Raw genomic sequence first — 20,348 nt, forward strand, 5'->3', positions numbered from 1 at the left:
TAGATCTGGCAGTGCTGTGGCTGTGGTGTAGGCTGGCAGCTGCAGCTCTGATTTAACCCCTAGCCTGGGAACTTCCATATGCCACAGATGCGGCCCTAAAAAGCAAAACAACCAACCACAACAACAAAAAACAGGTTTACAAAGTGCTTGTTCAAAGGTCTTTCACACATCCCACTGTATTTTAACAACTGTGTAAGATGGGAGAGCACAGATTATTAAACCTCTTTTATAGACTGAACGAGCTAAAATTTAAAATTTAAAAAAAAACAAAAACAGGGAGTTCCTGTTGTGGCTTAGCAGTAATGAATCCAATTAGTATCCATGAGGATGCTGGTTCAATCCCTGGCCTTGCTTGGTGGGTTTAGGATCTGGCATTACTGTGAGCTGTGGTGGTAGTTGCAGACGTGGCTTGCATCTGGTGTTGCTGTGGCTGTGGCATAGACTGGCAGCTGTAGCTCCAATTCGACCTCTATTCCCGGGAACTTCCATATGCTGTGGGTACAGCCCTATAAAAACAAAAACAAAAAAAGGCAAAAGAAACTACAAAATTCACTTTTCTAATCTTATATTATGACATATATAATACAAAAAAGTACATAAACATACATTCAGTTAAATGGATACTTATAAAGCAAACATACATACAGCAAACATTACTCTAGGTCAAGAAATAAAATATTAGCAACACTCAGGAAGCAACTGTCTTCAACACAAAATTCACCTACTATTAATCTAACATTAATCATTTGAATTCATCAGAATATTAATTTTCCACAATTGTATTAGACACAAGAATTGAAGATGATGTGGAATTTGTTTTTTAGCAGATTTAAAGAACAAATTATTTCCAGCTGTAAAGACATGTTATTCTTTTCTTTTTTTCTTTTTCAGCTGCACCCATGGCATATTGAAGTTTTTGGGCCAGGGACTGAATCTGAGCTGAAGGTGAGACCTATGCTGGAGCTGTGGCAATGCTGGATTCTTTTTTTTTTTTTTTTTTTTTTTTTTGTCTTTTTGCTATTTCTTGGGCCGCTCCCGTGGCATATGGAGGTTCCCAGGCTGGGGGTCGAACTGTAGCTGCAGCCACCGGCCTACGCCAGAGCCACAGCAATGCGGGATCCGAGCCGCATCTGCAACCTACACCACAGCCCACGGCAACGCCGGATCGTTAACCCACTGAGCAAGGGCAGGGACCGAACCCGCAACCTCATGGTTCCCAGTCGGATTCGTCAACCACTGCGCCATGACGGGAATTCCCGCAATGCTGGATTCTTAACCCACTGTGCCATAGCAGGAACTCCAAGATAAGTTATTCTTTTTTTTTTTTTTTGGTCTTTTTGGGGCCACACCTGAAGCATATGCAAGATCCCAGGCTAGGGGTTGAATCGGAGCTACAGCTGCCGGCCTATACCACAGCCACAGCAATGCTGGATCTGAACCAAGTCTGCCACCCACATTACAGCTCAGGGCAATGCTGGATCCTTAACCCTCTGAGTGAGGCCAGGGATCAAACCTACATCCTCATGGATACTGGTCAGGTTCGTAAACATTGAGCCACAGTAGAAACTGCCATGTTATTCTCTCAAAGGAATTGAACAGCATGGTGAAGGTACTGATGACCTCAGAAAAAGAAACTGGGAGTTCCTATAGTGGCTCAGTGGAAACGAATCCGACTAGTAACTATGAGGTTTCGGGTTCTATCCCTGGCCTCGATCAGTGGGTTAAGGATCTGGCGTTGCCATGAGTTGTGGCAGGTCGCAGATGGGGCTCGGATCTGAGGTTGCTGCTGCTATGCAAATCAGATTTAACCCCTAGTCTGGGAACACCCATATGCCCAAAAAAAACCCCACAAAAAACAAAAAACAGTGAGAGAGAGAGAGAAAGAAAAAAGAAAAGAAAAGATACTGGCAGAAAGCCTCTTTGCCACACAGGGCTTCTTTGGCTTAGGTCAAGACTGCAGCTCAGATCTGATCCCTGGCCCCGGGGAATTCCATATACTGCGGGACGTCCAAAAAATAAATAAATAAAAATCAATTTTAGAATTTTGGAAATTTCATTTTTCTGGATTTTGACTTATAACATCTGTCTTTATTTATTTTTCCATTATAACACCTGTCTTTAAATATAGGTGATGGATATTCCTTTTGCTAGAAGTATACTTAGTGATACAGGAAAGAATGAAAACCAGATGGAAAACAACATTTCAAAAGGAGAGGATCTGGTACCTCACAGTTGCACACTACCTGGCAAGCAGTCAACACTAGCACAGGTTTGGAGCCGTGCTGAGGGAGTCATATGTCCCTACTGGGCTGGGCTGCAAGCACACACACCTGTCTCTGCTCCTTGCTGCGGTGTGTTTAATGTACTGCCTAAATGCATATAATACAGGTCAATGGTGAGCTTAAAAGAAGGGTCCTGCAGAAGTCATACCATCTTGAAATGCAGCTTGATTAATTAGGAAATGTTGGACATTGATATAAGTAAAATGATCATATTTCCTTACATACTGCATGGAGAGACTGGGCACCACATTAATTCTACACTAAGATGGATCACATTATAATTCCTTATGGCTTCTTTATCTCCCAGGAATTCAAATTCTCAACAAAATACCTGAATAAACGTGTTTGGAAGGTTTTGCATAAGTGGATCCTGTAATTTTTTTTTTTTTTTGCTTTTTAGGGCTGCATCTGCAGTGTATGGAAGCTCCTAGGCTAGGGGTTGAATCGGAGCTACAGCTGCCAGCCTACTCCACAGACATAGCAACGTCGGTTCCTTAATCCACTGAGCAAGGTCAGGGATTGAACCTGTATCCTCATGGATCCTAGTCAGTTTCGTTAACCACTGAGCTACGAAGGGAATTCCCCGATCCTATGATGTTTTGATGGGACATTAGAAGCCTGTCAAGAGCGTTTTGACAGGAGTAACAAATGTCAGCCCAGTACCCAGGGAAAGCCTGTTTAACAAGAGATAATTGCAAAAAGTACGAGACCTCCTGAGCTCACCACATTCTTATAAGGAAACTTTGCTTCACCAAAGACTCCTAGATGGTGTAATCTCTTTAAAATTTAGGGGACTAAAGGGGCCCCAAGAAACCACTCGTAGGCCCTCTCTCTGCTCTACTCAAAGGCAGATAATAGCTGAAGAACAGTACAGAAGCCTTTCAGGCAGTGATAAGCTCTCTTTTTTTTGGAGAAATTTTGCTCATTTATGTAGTTCCCAACATTATAAAATTAAAAAAAAATAAAAACCATTCATTTAAGAAAAAGTAACTGGTAAAAGTAGATAAAATGATGAATATTTTTCAAAATAAGAATGAGTTTTCCCTTTTTTTTTTTTTTTTAATTTATTTTTTTGACTACACCTGCAGCATGTGAAGGTTCCCAGGCCAGGGATCAAACCTGTGCTATAGCAGTAACCTGAGCCACAGCAGTGACAATGCTAGATCTTTAACCCACTGAGCCACCACAGAACTGCTCATCTTAGTTGCTCTGAAGGTTTTATCCTGTTTTACAAAAAAGAAGTGTGCAGATGGATCAGATGGAGTTCTCTTGTGGTTCAGTGGGTTGAAGATCTGGCATTGACACCTGCAGCGGCTTGGGCCAAAAAAAAAAAAAAAAAAAAGAAGTGGGCAGAGGAAAGTTCATTGCAAAATGATCTGGATAAACCAGGGATCTGAATTACCATAGCACTTTGAATCCCCGGCCAAAAGGAGCTGTCTCATTTATTCCTTTATTTAAATCAATCAATCAATCAATCACTAAGGTCTGTTTAGGAATAACTTCCTTTTTGGATCCAAACTGTTCTGTTGGATTACCAGAGCTACAGGAGAAAAAGCAAAGCCTAAAATGGGAACCCAGAAGCAAGGGTTCCATCAGACTAAAATTTTAATCTGTGAGTAAATGAGCAAGCATACAAGTAGTCAGTGCCATGCAAATCACATTGAGTACTGTGGATTTCTTTTTTTTTTTTTTTTTTTGTCTTTTTTTTTGTCTTTTTGCCTTTTTCTGGAGCCTCATCTGCGGCATATGGAGGTTCCCAGGCTAGGGGTTCAGTCGAGCTATAGCCACCGGCCTACGCCAGAGCCACAGCAACGTGGGATCCGAGCCACGTCTGCAACCTACACCACAGCTCATGGCAACGCCAGATCCTTAACCCACTGAGCAAGCCCAGGGATCGAACCTACAACCTCATGGTTCCTAGTCGGATTCATTAACCACTGTGCCACGACGGGAACTCCAATATTGTGGGTTTCTGAGCAGGGATTGCTTAGTAGTGTGGGGTCATCTGTGCTGTTATGTCTGATTATCTGTTTCACATGAGACATACAGTATTATGGTACTGATGAGACTGTAAGTGATGTGGATAATTCCTCACATGGTGTTTTTTAAAATCGGGGTGAAACACACATAGCATAAGTTTTATCATTCAAGCCTTTTTTTTTTTTTTTCTTTTTTGCCTGCCCCAGGCATAGGAAGTTCCCCTGACAGGGATCAGATACGAGTACAATTCTGTGGCATGAAGTACATTCACACTGTTCTATGACCACCACCGCTATCCACCTCCTGAAGTTTTTCATTGTCCCATACTGTACCCTACAAACACAGTTATCAGTGTCTGGTAACCTCTAGTCTACTTTCTGTCACTATAAGTTTGATTACAATAGCTACTTCATATGAGTGAAATCATACAATATTTGTCCTTCTGTGATTGGCATATTTCACTTAGCATAACGTCTACAATGTTCACCCATGTTGTAGCATGTGTCAGAATTTCCTTCCTTTTTAAGGCTGAATAATATTCTAGTGTGTGTGTGTTCATATAATTTTGAAAAATTCGTATGTCTGGAGTTCCCATTTTGGCTCAGTGGTAACGAACCGGACTAGTATTTATGAGGATTTGATCTCCCGGCCTTGCTTAGCGGGTTAAGGATCTGGTGTTGCCGTGAGCTGCGGTGTAGATTACAGATGTGGCTTGGATCTGGCATTGCTGTGACTGTGGTGTAGGCCAGCAGCCGAAGCTCCAGTTCGACCCCTAGCCTAGGAACTTCCGTATGCTGTGGGCGTGGCCCTAAAAAGAAAAAAAAAAAAAAAGGAAGGAGTGGGCCACTGTGTCAGATACTGCTGTTAGGTCAACTAATATTAGGGTTGCAGATTAACCACAGGAATTAGCATAAGGAGGGTATTAGTGATCTTGACAAGAGCAGTTTTGGTGATAGGAGAGAAAGCTTAATTGGAGTCAGTTTAAGTGAGAATTAGAAGAGAGGAATTTGAGACAAGTAGAGACTAGTATTTCAAGAAGCTTCGTTGAAAAGAGGAGCAAATAAATGGCACAGTAACTGGCAAGGGAAATGACATGGGATTTTGGACTTTTTTTTTAATGAAAGAAATTACAAAATGCTTGAATAATAGTGGAAATAATCTAGTATACAGGTCAAAACTTGTTAATCCAGGAGAGAAAAGGGAGAATTGTTGAATTATTATCATTGAGTAGGTGGATAAAGAGGGGATTTAGTACAGAATCACACATCTTTTTCCATAAAGGGCCAAATAGTGGGTATTTTAGGGCCACACATGGTCTCTGTTATATTCTCCACCTGCATTTAAGAATATAAGAACCAGAGTTCCCACTGCAACAGGATCGACAGTGTCTCTTTAGTGGCAAGGACTCGGGTTTGATCCCAGGCCAGGTGCAGCGGGATGGGACTCCACATTGCAACAGCTGTGGTGTAGGTTGCTGCTCTGGCTTGGAATGGATCCCTGGTCCAGGAACTCCACATGCCTTACGGCAGCCGGAAAAAAAAGTAAAAACATAAAAACCATTCTTGGTTGCTGAGGCATATAAAAACAACTAACAGTATTTGGCCTTCAGGCCCTGATCTAGCACACAAGCAGGGTTGCTGATTTAAATAAAAGTGAGGAGGAGTTCCTGTTGTGGCTCAGTGGTTAACAAACCCGACCAGTGTTCATGAGGATTCGGGTTTGATCCCTGGCCTCACTCAGTGGTTTGATCCCTGGCCTCACTGCCATGAGCTGTGATGTAGGTTTCAGACGGGGCTCGGATCCTGTTGCTATGGCTGTGGTGTAGGCTGGCAGATACAGCTCTGATTTGAACCCTAGCCTGGGAACTTTCATAAGTCATGGGCATGGCCCTAAAAAGCCAAAAAAAAAAAAAAAAAAAGGAGAGCATGGATAATTTCTGTATAGCAATAGGTTAGAAAGCAGAGTACATGAGTTCAAATGCCGACAGGCAGATAGGTAGAGCAGCAGGAGCTCTCTTCTAGTTGTATCAGTTTTCTCCAAGAAATGGGAAAAGTTATCATGGAGAGTAAGACTGGGAGTAGAAAGTGCTAAGTATGTGAAGAGAACTGTATAAAATACTTGTGTAAGAAAAGGGGAAAGCAGGAGTTCCTGTCGTGGCACAGTGGTTAATGAATCCGACTAGGAACCATGAGGTTGCGGGTTCGGTCCCTGCCCTTGCTCAGTGGGTTAACGATCCAGCGTTGCCGTGAGCTGTGGTGTAGGTTGCAGACGCGGCTCGGATCCTGCGTTGCTGTGGCTCTGGTGTAGGCCGGTGGCTACAGCTCCGATTGGACCCCTAGCCTGGGAACCTCCATATGCCGCGGGAGCGGCCCAAGAAATAGCAACAACAACAACAACAAAAGACAAAAAAAAAAAAAAAAAAAAGAAAAGGGGAAAGCAAATAAACTTAAAGCAAGTATAATTTGATTGCATGGCAGCATTTTGAGATCACACGAGGTTTGTGTTCCTAAATTTAAACCTCTTAACACGCTTTCATTTTTCTTTCATTCATGTTCAGTTACATGGGAGCCAGAAGGAAGTAAATGAACTCTAATTTGAGCTATGGTTTTGCCAAGTGATTATGACGAATCAAGAGAAGAAATCAAGAGTTCCCGTTGTGGCTCAGCAGGTAAAGAACCTGACTAGTATCCATGAGGATGTGGGTTCGATCCCTCAGTTAAAGATCCAGTGTTGCCTTGTGAGCTGTAGTATAGGTCGCAGACTCGGCCTGGATTTAAGTTGCTGTGGCTGTGGCATAGGCTGGCAGCTGCAGCTCCGATTTGACCCCTAGCCTGGGAACCTCCATATGTCGCAGGTGGGGCTGTAAAAAAAAAAAAAAAAAAGAAGAAATCAAGAGACTATCTAAGGGAGTGATCAATGATTGACTATGGCATTTAAACAGGGTGAAGAGGAAGGTAAGGGTTAGGGGCCGTGAAACAGTGATCGGATCAATATGTTGGAATTCTCAATGAGTTTGAAGAACTGTTGGAAACCAGATATCTAGAGGGGTGAGCTGGACAAATAGGAGGTGATGGTCAGAAAGGGGATGTGAGACACTGAACGCATAGTTATAGTTACCGGTAGTAAGAAGCTCCAGCTAGAGAATTATCAAGGAAGTGATTTAGGAAGAGTGAAATGGAGAGGTGTTCTAGAATGCGGCAGTCAGAGAGCATTGGTAGGCATAGCAAAGTCACCAAGAATTAAGGCAGTAATGTTGGAGATACTGACAATGAACTGGAAGTTAAAAATCAAGAAATAAAGGTAAGCTTTGTTGACTTCAAGTTTTATTGCACTGAGACCTTAGAGTAGCTTTTAAGATGACTGGCTTTTGAAATTCACTAAGGTTTTCTATGTGGCCAAACTTGATTAATATTTGGAACTTGGACTTCCTGTTGTGGCTCAGGGGTTAACGAATCTGAGTAGGAATCATGAGGTTTCGGGTTCGATCCCTGGCCTCACTCAGTGGGTTAAGGATCCGGTGTTGCTGTGAGCTGTGGTGTAGGTTGCAGACAAGGCTTGGATTCCGCGTTGCTGTGGCTGTGGCTGTGGCCGGCAGCTACAGCTCCGATTCGACCCCTAGCCTGGGAACCTCCATATGCCATGGGTTCGGCCCTAGAAAAGACAAAAAAAAAAAAAAAAAAAAAAAAAAAATTGGAACTGCTCCTTGGGCATAAGACAATATGAATTCCCTATGTGGAAGATACAAAATTCTATTTATAATTACTTTTCATTAGGTTGTTCTCCGTAGATATGGAGAGGTCGATTATGAGGCCATTGCCTAGACAAAAGATGCTTGGCTTAGATGAGGCTGGTGGCAGTAGAGGTAAAAGGCATTGGAGAGAGTGAGAGATATTTAGGTGTAGGCCAGCAACTGCAGCTCCGTTTAGACCCCTAGCCTGGGAACCTCCATATGCTGAGGGTGCAGCCCTAAAAATAAATAAATAAATAAATAAATAAACAAACAAATAAATAAATAAATAAAATAAAGAACACAGACTGAGAAGTCAAGATACCTTTGCTCAATGTTAGCCTTACGTACATGGTGTGTGATATCCACAAGTCCTCTGACCTCCTGATTTCCTCAGTGTGAAAAGCAGATAGTAGGAGCTTCTTGTGAGGATTAAATGAATTGATGTAAAGCACTTATTTCAACCCTACTGCATGGTAAACCCTTAGTAAGTGTGAGCTGTTTTTTTTTTTCCTTTACTGATAGGAAACATTTAAAGATGACCCAGTTTGAAAGGCAAGGGACCAACTATAATGGAAGAAATAAAAATCATTAAAAAAAAAAAAAAAAAGCAAGGGAATGGGTTCAGTTTTCTACATTTCAAAGCTGCATTTGAGGCACTCACATGGAAGTGTTAGATAAGTAAGCAGTTGGATAGGCAGGCCTGGAACTCAGAAAGAAATCTGAACAAGAGATACAAATTAGTGAGTCATCTGTGTAGAGGTGCTAACTATACACAGAAGCCACGGGAGTAGATAAGAGAGCTTAGAAAGAAAATAGTGAGGATTCTTGGCTGAGTTTTTTTCTTTCAGCATTCTGAGTATGTCCTGCCACAGCCTTCTGGCTTTCATGGTGAGAACTCAGCTGTTAAACTCTCAGAGGAACCCTTGTAAATGGGGACTTGCTTCTCTCTAGCTGCTTTCAGGATTCTGTCATTGACTTTTTTTTCTTTTTTCTTTTTATGGCCTCACCTATGGCATATGGAAGCTTCTGGGCTAGGGGTCAAATTGGAGCTGCAGCTGTGACCTGTGTCACAGCCTTGGCAACACTGGAACTGATCTGCATCTGTGAGCTATGCCGCACCTTGGGGCAACTGAGCAAGGATGGGTATGGAACCCACATCTTCAGGGAGATGACGTCAGGTCCTTAAACTGCTAAGCCATGATAGGAACTCCTGTCATTGACTTTTGACAGTCTGATTATAATGCCTTGGTGTAGGTCTCTTCGAGTTTATCCTCCTTGAAATTCTTGGAGCTTTCTGGACATCTAGATGCGTATCTTTCACTATATTTGGGGAGTTTTTAATAATTACTTCTCCACATATTCTTCCTGATCATTTTCCTCCTTCTGGGATACCAGTTATGCATACATTGGTATGCTTGATGTTGTCCCAGAGGACTAAGGTTCTGTTCAATTTTCATTTTTTTTTCCTTTCTCTTCTCAGTTTGGGTAGTCTTAACTGACCTGATTCTTTCTTCTGATTGTTCATATTGGATATTGAACCCCTCTAGTTAATTTTTATTTTCACTTATTATTCTTTTATTTATTTTTTGGTCATGCCCACAGCATGTGGAAGTTCCCAGGCCAGGAATTAAACTCACACCACAGCAGTGACCTGAGCCACTGCAGTGCCTATGCCAGATCTTTAGCCTGCTCTGCACAAGAGAACTCCCATTATCGTATTTTGTTGTTGTTGTTGTTGTTTTTTAGGGCTGTACCCTCGGCATATGGAGGTTCCCAGGCTAGGGGTTGAATCAGAGCTACAGCGGCCAGTCTACACCACAGCCACAGTAACGCCAGACCTGTACCACGTCTGCTATCTACACCACAGCTCAACGCCAGATACTTAACCCACTGAGCGAGGCCAGGGATTGAACCCAAAACCTCATGGTTCCTAGTTGGACTCATTTTCACTGTGCCACGACGGGAACTCCCCCATTATCGTATTTTCTCCTCCAGAATTTCTGCGTGGTTCCTTTCAATAGTTTCAATCTCTTTATTGATTGTCTCTATCTGGTGAGACATTATTTGCCTAATTTCCATTAGGCCTTGTTTGTAGTTTCCTTTAGCTCCTCCACCATATTTGAGAGAAGTGATGGAAAGTCTCGATCTCTTAAGTCTAATGTCTATACCTCCTTGGGGATGATTTCTTTTGTCTTTTTGCCATTTCTTGGGCCGCTCCTGCGGCATATGGAGGTTCCTAGGCTAGGGGTTGAATAGGAGCTGTAGCCACCGGCCTACGCCAGAGCCTCAGCAACGCGGGATCCGAATCACAGCTCACGGCAACGCCGGACCCTTAACCCACTGAGCAAGGGCAGGGACTGAACCCTCAACCTCATGGTTCCTAGTCGGATTCGTTAACCACTGGGCCACAACGGGAACTCCGGGGATGATTTCTATTCATTTTTTTTTTCCTGTTTGTGGGTCATATTTGTGTGTGTGTGTGTGTGTGTGTGTGTGTGTGTGTGCGCGCGCGCGCGCGCACGCGGGGGGGGGGTATGCTTTGTATTTTTTGTTGTTGTTGAAAACTGGACATTTAGACTGTTACAGTGTAGCAATCCTGTTTTTTTTTTTAATTTTTATTTTTTCTATTACAGTTGATTTATAATGGTCATTTTTTGCTGTACAGCAAAGCGACCCAGTCATACATATGTACACACACACACATATATATATATTCTTTTTCCCACATTATCCTCCATCATGTTCCATCACAAGTGACTGGTTTGTTAGCCGAATAGTCAGCTAGTGATTCAACAGCAATTTCCTTAAATGCCTAGAACCAAAAAATGAAGGAAAAAAAGCGTTCAGCCTTTACCAGTGGGTTCTCTGCATGTGTTTGGGCATGCCTTCCACGTTCAGCTGGGTGATTAACAAATCCATGTCAGTTTTCTCTTCCTATGTTGAGCAGAGCCTGAAAATTAGCCAGAGGTGAGAGTTCAGGGCCCCTTCTTTTCTGAGCATCTACCTCACCCTGAATACGCATGTATCCTTTCAGTACCCAAAATATATGGGAGCTTTTAAAAGATTTAGTGTGCAAATTATCTCACTCTTCAGCCACCCCCCCCCCCCCCCGGCATTTTAGTGTGTCTGTTGTTTGCCCCAACAGCTATTTCTATTTCTTTCTCCAGGTCTCAGCAGTTTTTGTTTTTGTTTTGTTTGTTTGTTTGTTTGTTTTTAAATGAAAGCCCCCTGTATTGTCCATCACCTCTGCCTTGGGAAAGTTCCAAGTTAAACAAAATTGGGCAAGCCCTTTGCACCAGTTCTTCAGGGAAGCACTAAGCAGCTGAAAATAAACTACCACAATACTTTAAGAACAAGATCCATTCTGCTCCCTTTGGGACCAGGAAACCTACATCAGAAATGCAGTTTGGAAGTTCCCATCGTGGCACAGCAGAAAAAAATGAGACCAGGAACCATTAGGTTTCGGGTTCAATCCGTTGCCTCACTCAGTGGGTTAAAGATCTGGTGTTGCCATGAGCTGGGGTGTAGGTTGCAGACATGGCTCAGATCCCGAGTTGCTGTGGCTGTGGTGTAAGCCGGCAGCTGTAGCTCTGATTCAACCCCTAGCATGGGAAACTCCATACGCTGCAGGTGCAGCCCTTTAAAAAAAAAAAAAAAAAAAAAAAAGCAGGTCGGTGGAGTTCTGTGGTGGCTCAGAAGTAATGAACCTGACTAGTATCCATGAGGTCATGGGTTCTGTCCCTGGCCTTGCTCAGTGGGTTAAGGATCCGGTGTTGGCATAAGCTGTAGTGTAGGTTGCAGTCTTGGCTTGGATCTGGTGCTGTTGCGGCTGTGGTGTAGGCTGGTGGCCACATCTCTGATTTGACCCCTAGCCTGGGAACTTCCATATGCTGCAGCCCTAAAAAAACAAAAAACGAAAAAAATGCAGGTTGATGTTTTCAAAACTGCTGCTCAGCTATGGATGAGAAAGTAGGGCTTTTTAAATTTTTTTTAAGGGCGTCACCTGTGGCATATGGAAGTTACATGTACAGGAGCAGAATTGGAGCTGCAGCTGCCAGTCTACACCACAGCAATGCTGGATCCAAGCCACATCTGCGAACTACACCACAGCTTGTGGCAATGCCGGATCCTTAACCCACTGAGCCAGGCCAGGGACTGAACTCGTATTCTCAAGATGATGTTGGGTCCTTAACCCGCTAAGCCACAACAGGAACTCCAAAAATAGAGCTTTAAGTGACACAAACCCTCCTACTGATATTCAACCACTTTTTTCTTGAGTGTTTTCCAGGTTATTTCAAATCTTAGACTAATTTCTACAGTTCATATAAATCTCATTCTGAAAAGTTTTGCTAATTTAGTCACTGTTTACATGGAGATGTGTATGGGTTGTTGGGAGTTCCCTATATGCCATTTTTGCTGTCACCTCCATGGCACTGATTCTTGAAGAGTCTGATCTGTTAGCGGAGTACAAGAGCCTGCAAAAAGAATGAGAGGAGCTGTCACAGGAAGGAAAAAAACAAGAAATGAGATGCAGCCAAGAAAGAAGAGTGATGCAAAGAGAGTAGCTATCAATGTCAGATAGTCTGAAGTCAGCCAGGAAAAAGATTTAAAGTGCTCAGTCGACATAGGTACATGGAAGCCACTTTTTTGGGGTGTGGGGGTAAGGGCTGTGATGGCAGCATGAAAAAGTTCACAGGCCAGGGGTCAAACTCATGCCAGAGCAGCACCCCAGGCTGCCTCAGTGACAACTCCAGATCCTTAATCTGCTGCACCACAAGGGACTCCTGTGGAAGTCATTTGTGAGCTTAAGATTATTTTCCAATGGGGTGATATTGGCATTTTGAGTGGGCAAATTCTTTTTTGCGGGGGGTTATTAGGGCTGCACCCATGGCATAGGGAAGTTCCCAGGCTTAGGGGTTGAATCAGAGCTACAGCCTATGCCACAGCCACAGTAACGTGGCATCTGAGCCATGTCTGCAACCTAAACTACAGCTCATGGTGCTGCTGGATCCTTAAGCCACTGAGCGAGGCCAGGGATTGAACCTGCATCCTCATAGATACTAGTTGCATTCATTACTGCTGAACCACGACAGGAACTCCTTGAGTGGGAAAATTGTTAAAGGGATTGTCCTACACCCTGCAATGTGTTAGGCATTCTTGATCTCCAACAACTAAACACCAAAAGCACTGCTCCACCCATCCTCAAGTTATAACCAAAAGTGTAAGTGAAAACCAAACCAAACCAAACCAAACCAAAACTTGACTATTTCCAAGGCCCCCCTAGAGAATCAGCACATGTTGATGAACCACTGCATTGGGAAAGTTTTGGTGATGTTATGAGGGAGACAGAAATTAGACTAACTGAATGAATGAAACCAGTGAGTTTCTAGGGACAAGTCTTACTGGAAATTTGACTTAAGTGAGGGATGTGAGAGAGCAGTAAGCAGGGTCAAGAAAAGGTGTTTTAAAAATTTTATTGAAGTACCATTGAGTTACAACGTGTTAACATCTGCTGTACAAAAAAGTGATTCAGTTATATATTTTTATATTCTTTTCCACTATGGTTATCACAGGGTATTGAATAAAGTTCCCTGTGCTATACAGCAGAACCCTGTTGTTTATCCATTCCATATACACTGTTTGCATCTGCTAATCCTAAACTGCCAATTCTTCCCTCTCCCACCAACCTCCCCCATGGCAACCACAGACCCTTTTCTGTGTCTCTGAGTCTGTTACTGTTTTGCAGATATGTTCATTTGTACCATTTTATGGCTGCACCTTCAGCATATGGAAGTTTCTAGGCTAGGGGTTGAATCAGAGCTGTAGCTGCTGTCCTACACCACAGCCACACTGGATCTGAGCTGCACCTGTGACCTACACTGTAGCTTGTGGCAATGCCAGATCCTTAACCCACTGAGCGAGGCCAGGGATTGAACCTGTATTCTTAGGGAGATAATACTGGGTCCTTAACCCACTAGGTCACAATAGTCCTTAACCCACTAACTCCTTTATCTTATTTTAGATTCCATATATATCTGAAAACATATATTTGTCTTTCTCATTCTGACTTGATTTGCTTAGTATGATAATCCCTAGGTATATCTATGTTGCTACAAATGGCATTATTTCATCCCTTTTATTCCTGAGTAATATTTCATTGTATAGATGCACCATGTCTTCTTTACCCAATGTCACCTCTTATGGTCATTTAGGACATTTCCACATCTGGGCTATTGCAGACAGTGCTGCTATGAACATCTCTTTTTGAATTAATTTTGTCTGGATATATGCCCGGGAGTGGGACTGCTGGATCATATGGCACCTCTATACTGTTTTCCATAGTGGCTGCACCAATTTAAACTCTCACCAACAGTGTAAGAGAGTTCCCTCTTATCCTCACCCTCTTCAGCATTTATTATTTGTGGACTTTTTAATGATGGCCATTCTGACCAGTGTGTGATTGCACCTCATTTTAGTTTAAAAAAATTTTATTTTTTATTTGCTTTTCAGGGCTGCACTTACGGCATATGGAGATTTCCAGGCTAGGAGTTGAATCAGAGCTACGGCTACCAGCCTACGCCACAGCCATTGCAACGTGGGATCCGAGCTGCATCTTCAACCTACACCACAGCTCACGGCAATGCCAGAACCAACTGAGAAAAGCCAGGGATCAAACCTGCGTCCTCATGGATCCTAGTCTGGTTCGTGAACTGCTGAGCCATGAAGGGAACTCCTGCAGTTTTCTTTTTTAAATAAATTTTGTTGGAGTACAATTGACTTAGAAAGTTGTGTTAATTTCAGGTGTACCTCACTGTAGTTTTTCATTTCTCTATTAATTTGTGATGATGATCATTTTTTGGGAGGGGGGGGCTGTGCCTATGGCACACAAAAGCTCCCAAGCCAGGGATCAAACCCAAGCCACAGCAGTGATCCAAGCCACTACAGTGACAATGCCAGATCCTTAACCCACTGTGCCACAGGAGAATTCTGATGAGCATCTTTTCATGTGCCTGTTGGCCATCTGTAGGTCTTCTCTGAAGCAATATCTATTTAGGGGATGGTTCTTTTTTTGGGGGGGGGGCGAGCGGGAAACACAAAGGATTCAGATGTGTTTAAAAAGCAATGGAGGAGTTCCCATCGTGGCTCAGTGGTTAACGAATCTGACTAGGAACCATGAGGTTGCGGGTTCAATCCCTGGCCTTGCTCAGTGGGTTAAGGATCCAGCGTTGCTGTGAGCTGTGGTGTAGGTCACAGACGCGTTGCATCCTGCGTTGCTGTGGCTCTGGCGTAGACCAGCGGCTACAGCACTAATTAGACCCCTAGCCTGGGAACCTCCATGTGCCATAGGAGTGGCCCTAGAAAAAGGCAAAAAGAGAAAAAGATAAAAAAAAAAAAAAAAAAAAAAAAAAAGGAAATGGAAACAATCCAGATGAAAGGAAAAGTCTGAGCATACAAAAGAAGGGATAGTTGTTGGTGTAAAGTAACTGAAAGGGTGAAAGGAAAGCACATGTGAAGGAAATGGCCTTAGAAATGGGGCTTACCTCCTGCTCTGAAACAGTAAGTGGGCAGATAGATGCGCTGGGATTGCTGGGTTGCTGGACCCTGAGCACACAGCCTGGTCCCTGTCCTCCTGGTGTGCATTTCTCCACTTGGGTGGGGCTGGGGCCTGTGGAACAAAGACTATAGCAAAGGATTCGAGATCCAAATTTTTTTTTTTTTTTCCCAAACAAATGCCAGGACATTTTCCTGAGGCAACAATGTTATTTACAAGAGACTAATAATATGGTGATCAACCATACTTCAAACAAATTTCTTAAAAATAGGGTAATATTTAACATAAACATTTTGGAGTTCAGTGGGAGCTCAGCCAGTTAGGAATCTCATGTTCCTCACTACTGTGGCACAGGTTTGGGTAAAATATAACATAGTGTGGAAAAAAAAAGTGACCTTAGGACAATGCAGTAGCTTCTAGCAGCCAGTGCCACTTCTCTGCTTATAACTCCAATGGCTTCTCCTGTTTCCTCTGTGCTTAAATGTCATTGCAGTGACCACTCTATTTAAAGTATTGTTTCTAACCCAGGACTCCCTGTCACCCTCCACCCTTCTCCCTAGCAGAAAGTTCTTTTTTTTTTTTGCTTTTTAGGGCCACACCTGTGGCATATGGAGGTTGCCAGGCTAAGGGTCTAATCGGAGCTGTAGCTGCTGGCCTGCGCCACTGCCACAGCAACACCAGATCTGAGCTGCGTCTTTGACCTACACCACAGCTCACAGCAACACCAGATCCTCAACCCATTGAGCGAGGCCAGGGATTGAACCCGAAACCTCATGGCTCCTAGTTGGATTCGTTTCCGCTGTGCCACGACGGGAACTCCTGGTGATTCTATTGTTTACGTTATCATCCCAGTTTAGAAGGATACACCACATACTGATAAGTGTTTATGGAAGTTTTACTACCCGCCCCCGCCCGTTTTTGCTTTTTAGGGCTCCACCTGTGGTACACAGATGTTTCCAGGCTGGTGTCACAATTAGAGTTGCAGCTGCTGACCTAGGCCACAGCCATGGTAACGCTGGATCCCAGCCTTGTCTGCGACCTACACTACAGCTCATGGCACCAAAAGATCCTTAACCCACTGAGTGATGCCAGGGGTTGAACCCGCATCTTCATGGATACTAGTCAGTTTCATAATCTGCTGGGCCATGACTGGAACTCCTCCCCTTTTCTAAATTGTAATTTTTGTTGCATTTTCTTTTTCAGTTGAATGAAAGCCTCCACGTCACAAAATTGAGAACACGAAGAACCAAATTTTAGTTATGTATTGCAGTTGGCTAAAATATAAACTCTGTAGGAGCAAAGGCCCAGTGAATTTGTCTAATACTATGTTCCCGGAGTTCTCCGGTGGCATAGAGGATTAAGGATCTGGCACTGTCACTGCAGCATCTAGGGTCGCTGCTGTGGCATGGGTTCAATCAGGAACTTTCACATGACTTGGTCATAGCAATAAAACAATGAAAAAAGAAAATACTATGTTCCCAAGACTCGATACAGAGAAACTGATTTTCTTTTTTGGCTACAGGTGTGGCCCATGAAAGTTCCTAGGCCACAGCTACAGTAACAGCTAGATCCCTAACCCACAGTGCTGGGCTGGGATCCAATCTGTATCTCTGCAGCAACCCAAGCTGCTGCAGAAACAACGCCGGATTCTTAACCCTCTGTGTCACAGCAGCAACTCCAATAATGCTTTTTTTTTTTTTTTTTTTGAGTGAATGAATGTATGTGCCATGTGCTGCCAATTTATTTATATAATTTCATTCACTGTTTAAAACAGCCTTTTATCCTATCAAGCCAATTTTATTTTTATTCCTTTATTTGCTTTTTAGGGCTACATCTGAGGCATATGTAAATTCCCAGGCTAGGGGTCCAATTGGAGCTGCAGCTGCAGGCCTATGCCACAGCTATGCCAGATCCAAGCTGCATGTGCGACCTATACCGAAGCTTATGGCAACACTGGATCTTTAACCCAGTAAGTAGGCCAGGGATAGAATCCATATCCTTATGGATACTAGTCAGGTTTGTTTTCACTGAGCTACAATAGGAACTCAAGCCAGTTTTAGAGACGATGAAGTGTATCTCTGAGACTTTGGTAATTTGCCCAAGATCACACTACTAGTCAGTCAGTTAATAATATAGCCAGAGCCCTATATTATGTAATTCTGATTCCAAAACTCATGCTTTTCATCAATATACTGTGTCAAGTTGAGAAAAAAGAAAAGACAGAGAAAAGAGGTTGGCCAAAATTTCAGAGAAGACATTCTCATTTTGTGACCTTTTAAAAATTCCAGCAAAACCTTTTAAAGTCTCTTTACAACTAGAGGCTGGAGGATGTCACTTTTTGCTTCTTCCTCTATCACCAGGATCACATTAAAATTGGGGTCACCCACAGTCCATGGGCTGATAGCTCTCCCCCATACTGGCTGATACATGTTAAAATCTTATTGGTTGAAATAAGAGTTTTCTTCTCATTTAGAACTTGAGATCTTTCATCAGAGAGAAATGCAAACAGTCTACATAAGATTTGCTATATATGCAAATTTATATAGATTTTCACATTATCTTTTATGGTACTTTAACTGTATTAGGAATAATCTAGCATCTTCCCATTTAATTTGTGACAGCAAGATTGGATTTATGAGAAATAAAATTAAAATATGCCTTTTTTCTCTTGAGAATTACAGTATCTTGCTATTTTCTTTGTATGTATTTTTTATAAGTATTCTTTCACTCAACAAATATCTGATTACATCACATAGCACTTTCATTCTAGTGGGAGTCAACCAATGAAATACATATTATATGGCAAGTGGAATAAGAAAAATAGAGCAGGATGAGGGAGAGACAAGGTGGTGGGGTGCTGTTTACATAGCTCTCAAAGTAAGGGCCTTTCTGATAAGAGACTTGAGCAGAGACCTAAAGAATTGATTGTGCGGGGCTATCAAGTAAGTATCAAGGGGAAGAGTATTCAGGCAGAAAAATACTAGTGCAGAAGTCCTGTGACAGAGACAGGTTAGGTATACTGGAGAAAAAGGAAGGATGAGTGGTGGGAAAAGACTGAGCATGTGAAGAAGTCACTGGACATGAAACCAAAGTAATGCGGATGGGAGCAGTTTATGCAGGGTCTTGTACTCTTGGTAAGAATGAAAGACCATCACTGTCATTCTGAGTGAGATGGGAAGCCATCTGTGGGTTTTAAGATGGGGATGATGCTGACTTTCAAAGGGATGTCTGACTGCATAAAGCATACATGACAAGGAAGCATGTGTACAAGTGGGAGATCTTAGCAGGGCTTTGCTTTGATCCAGGGATAAGATGGTGGCTTGGACCAGAGTGAATGGGATGGAGGTGGGGTGCAGAGATCAGATTCTGGGTATATTCTGAAGACAGTGCTGGTGGGATGTGCCGATGGAGTGGATGTGTGAGGTATGAAAGAATTGAGGACGACTCCACTGTTTAGTCTGGAAGAACGGAGTTGCCATCCCATGAAATAGGAAACATCTGATCAGGATTTATTTGGGGGGGAAGGTAAGTTTGGTTTAGGCTATATTAAATTTGCGATGCCCATTAGACATGCAAGCAGTGCTGCAGAGTAGGCAGTTAAGTTCAAGCCTAGTGTTTAGGGGAAAGGTGTGGGCTGGAGATACAAACATGGGTTTCATTTAGCCAGAGATCTGGATGGGACTGTAGGGAGGATGAACAAAGAGAAGTCCCAGTTTAGAGATTTGCATCCTGGGGCACTCCTGCATCTAGAGGCTGGAAAATGAGGAAGAAACAGCCAGGTGACTAAAGATCAGTCATTTAGAGAGAAAGAGAGAAATGGAGAATGGAATTCTGGAGGCGGCACAAGCAGATTCAGGAGGAAGCGTGTAAGTCATCAGTTGTGTCAAATGCCGCTGACAGGTGGAGTGAGATGAAAGCTGAGAAATAAAAAACCAGATTTGAGAACAGGAGGATCTGGAGCATCAGTTTCAGTGGAGGATGGGGATCAAGTCTGATTTGTGGGTTCAAGAGAGTAGATGTGGGGATGAAGTTTTTCTGTACAGGAGAGCAGATGAGAGCAATGGGGTGGCGTCCAGATGGACATATGGTCAAGACTATTTTTTTCGCAGATGGTAACTATTAAAATGTTTATAAGTGGACAAAAGTGATCAAGTTGGGACAGGAAAGACTTGTAAAGAGGGTAATTCCATGAGTAATACGGAACTCAATCCAAAAGTGGCAACTTTGGTCTTCAGTTTTGATTCTATGGCGTGATTGGAGGCTAACAGTGTGTTTAGATGCAGGAAGGTTAGTAGGTGTAAGGGTGGGAGTAGGTCAGAATTGTTACAGATCTGACTCCTACTGGAGAAACAAGAAACAGTAGTGAGGGCTGGGAGAAGTGAAGCTCTAGAGGATGTTAAACAGCTGTTTCAGAGCGCAGGGTAAATGGATTAGGGAAATTAGCCTGAGCAGGTGAGGAGCACCAGGAGTTCATGTGAGTTAGCACGGCTGTTTTTTCTCAAAGGTATAGTGAATTGAGCAGGGCTGTGGTTAAGGAAGGTAAAATAGAGAGAGAAGGACCAAAGGTGTTTCCAAAGGAGTCATAACAACAGGTAACAGAATAGCTAAGGTAGGCAGTGGAATGATATTTTTAAAAACGGGCTTAACATTTAGAGAGTGTCCTTCAGTAAATAGCTGATTCTCACGAAGGCTGAACTGCTCCTGGGGGAATAAATACAGGGTTAGGTTCCTGTGAGTCTGGTCACATTTTTGTTAACTGATCAATACATAACTTTGAGAGTTCTAGCAGTAACGAACCCAACTA

At 43.0% G+C, this 20,348-nt stretch overlaps 1 protein-coding gene across 1 annotated transcript in view; it reads right to left on the reverse strand.

Annotated features, from left to right (window-relative positions):
- Nucleotides 1-20,348, reverse strand: part of LOC100621751 (uncharacterized) — a 45,722-nt gene that overhangs the window by 22,529 nt on the left and 2,845 nt on the right. Inside the window, exons 5-7 of the mRNA XM_084979575.1 lie at nt 15,534-15,658; nt 12,362-12,467; nt 10,847-10,942 (exon numbers count right to left, since the gene is read on the reverse strand). Of these exons, the coding sequence (XP_084835701.1) occupies nt 10,913-10,942; nt 12,362-12,467; nt 15,534-15,658 (261 nt within the window). The 3' untranslated portion in view covers nt 10,847-10,912. The remainder of the gene's footprint in view (nt 1-10,846; nt 10,943-12,361; nt 12,468-15,533; nt 15,659-20,348) is intronic.

This window comes from Sus scrofa, chromosome 10 (assembly GCF_054392235.1).
Source record: "Sus scrofa isolate SSC_HxYL_T2T_F1_AM1 chromosome 10, Sscrofa_HxYL_maternal_Yorkshire_Landrace_v2.0, whole genome shotgun sequence".
NCBI classification, from domain to species: domain Eukaryota; kingdom Metazoa; phylum Chordata; class Mammalia; order Artiodactyla; family Suidae; genus Sus; species Sus scrofa.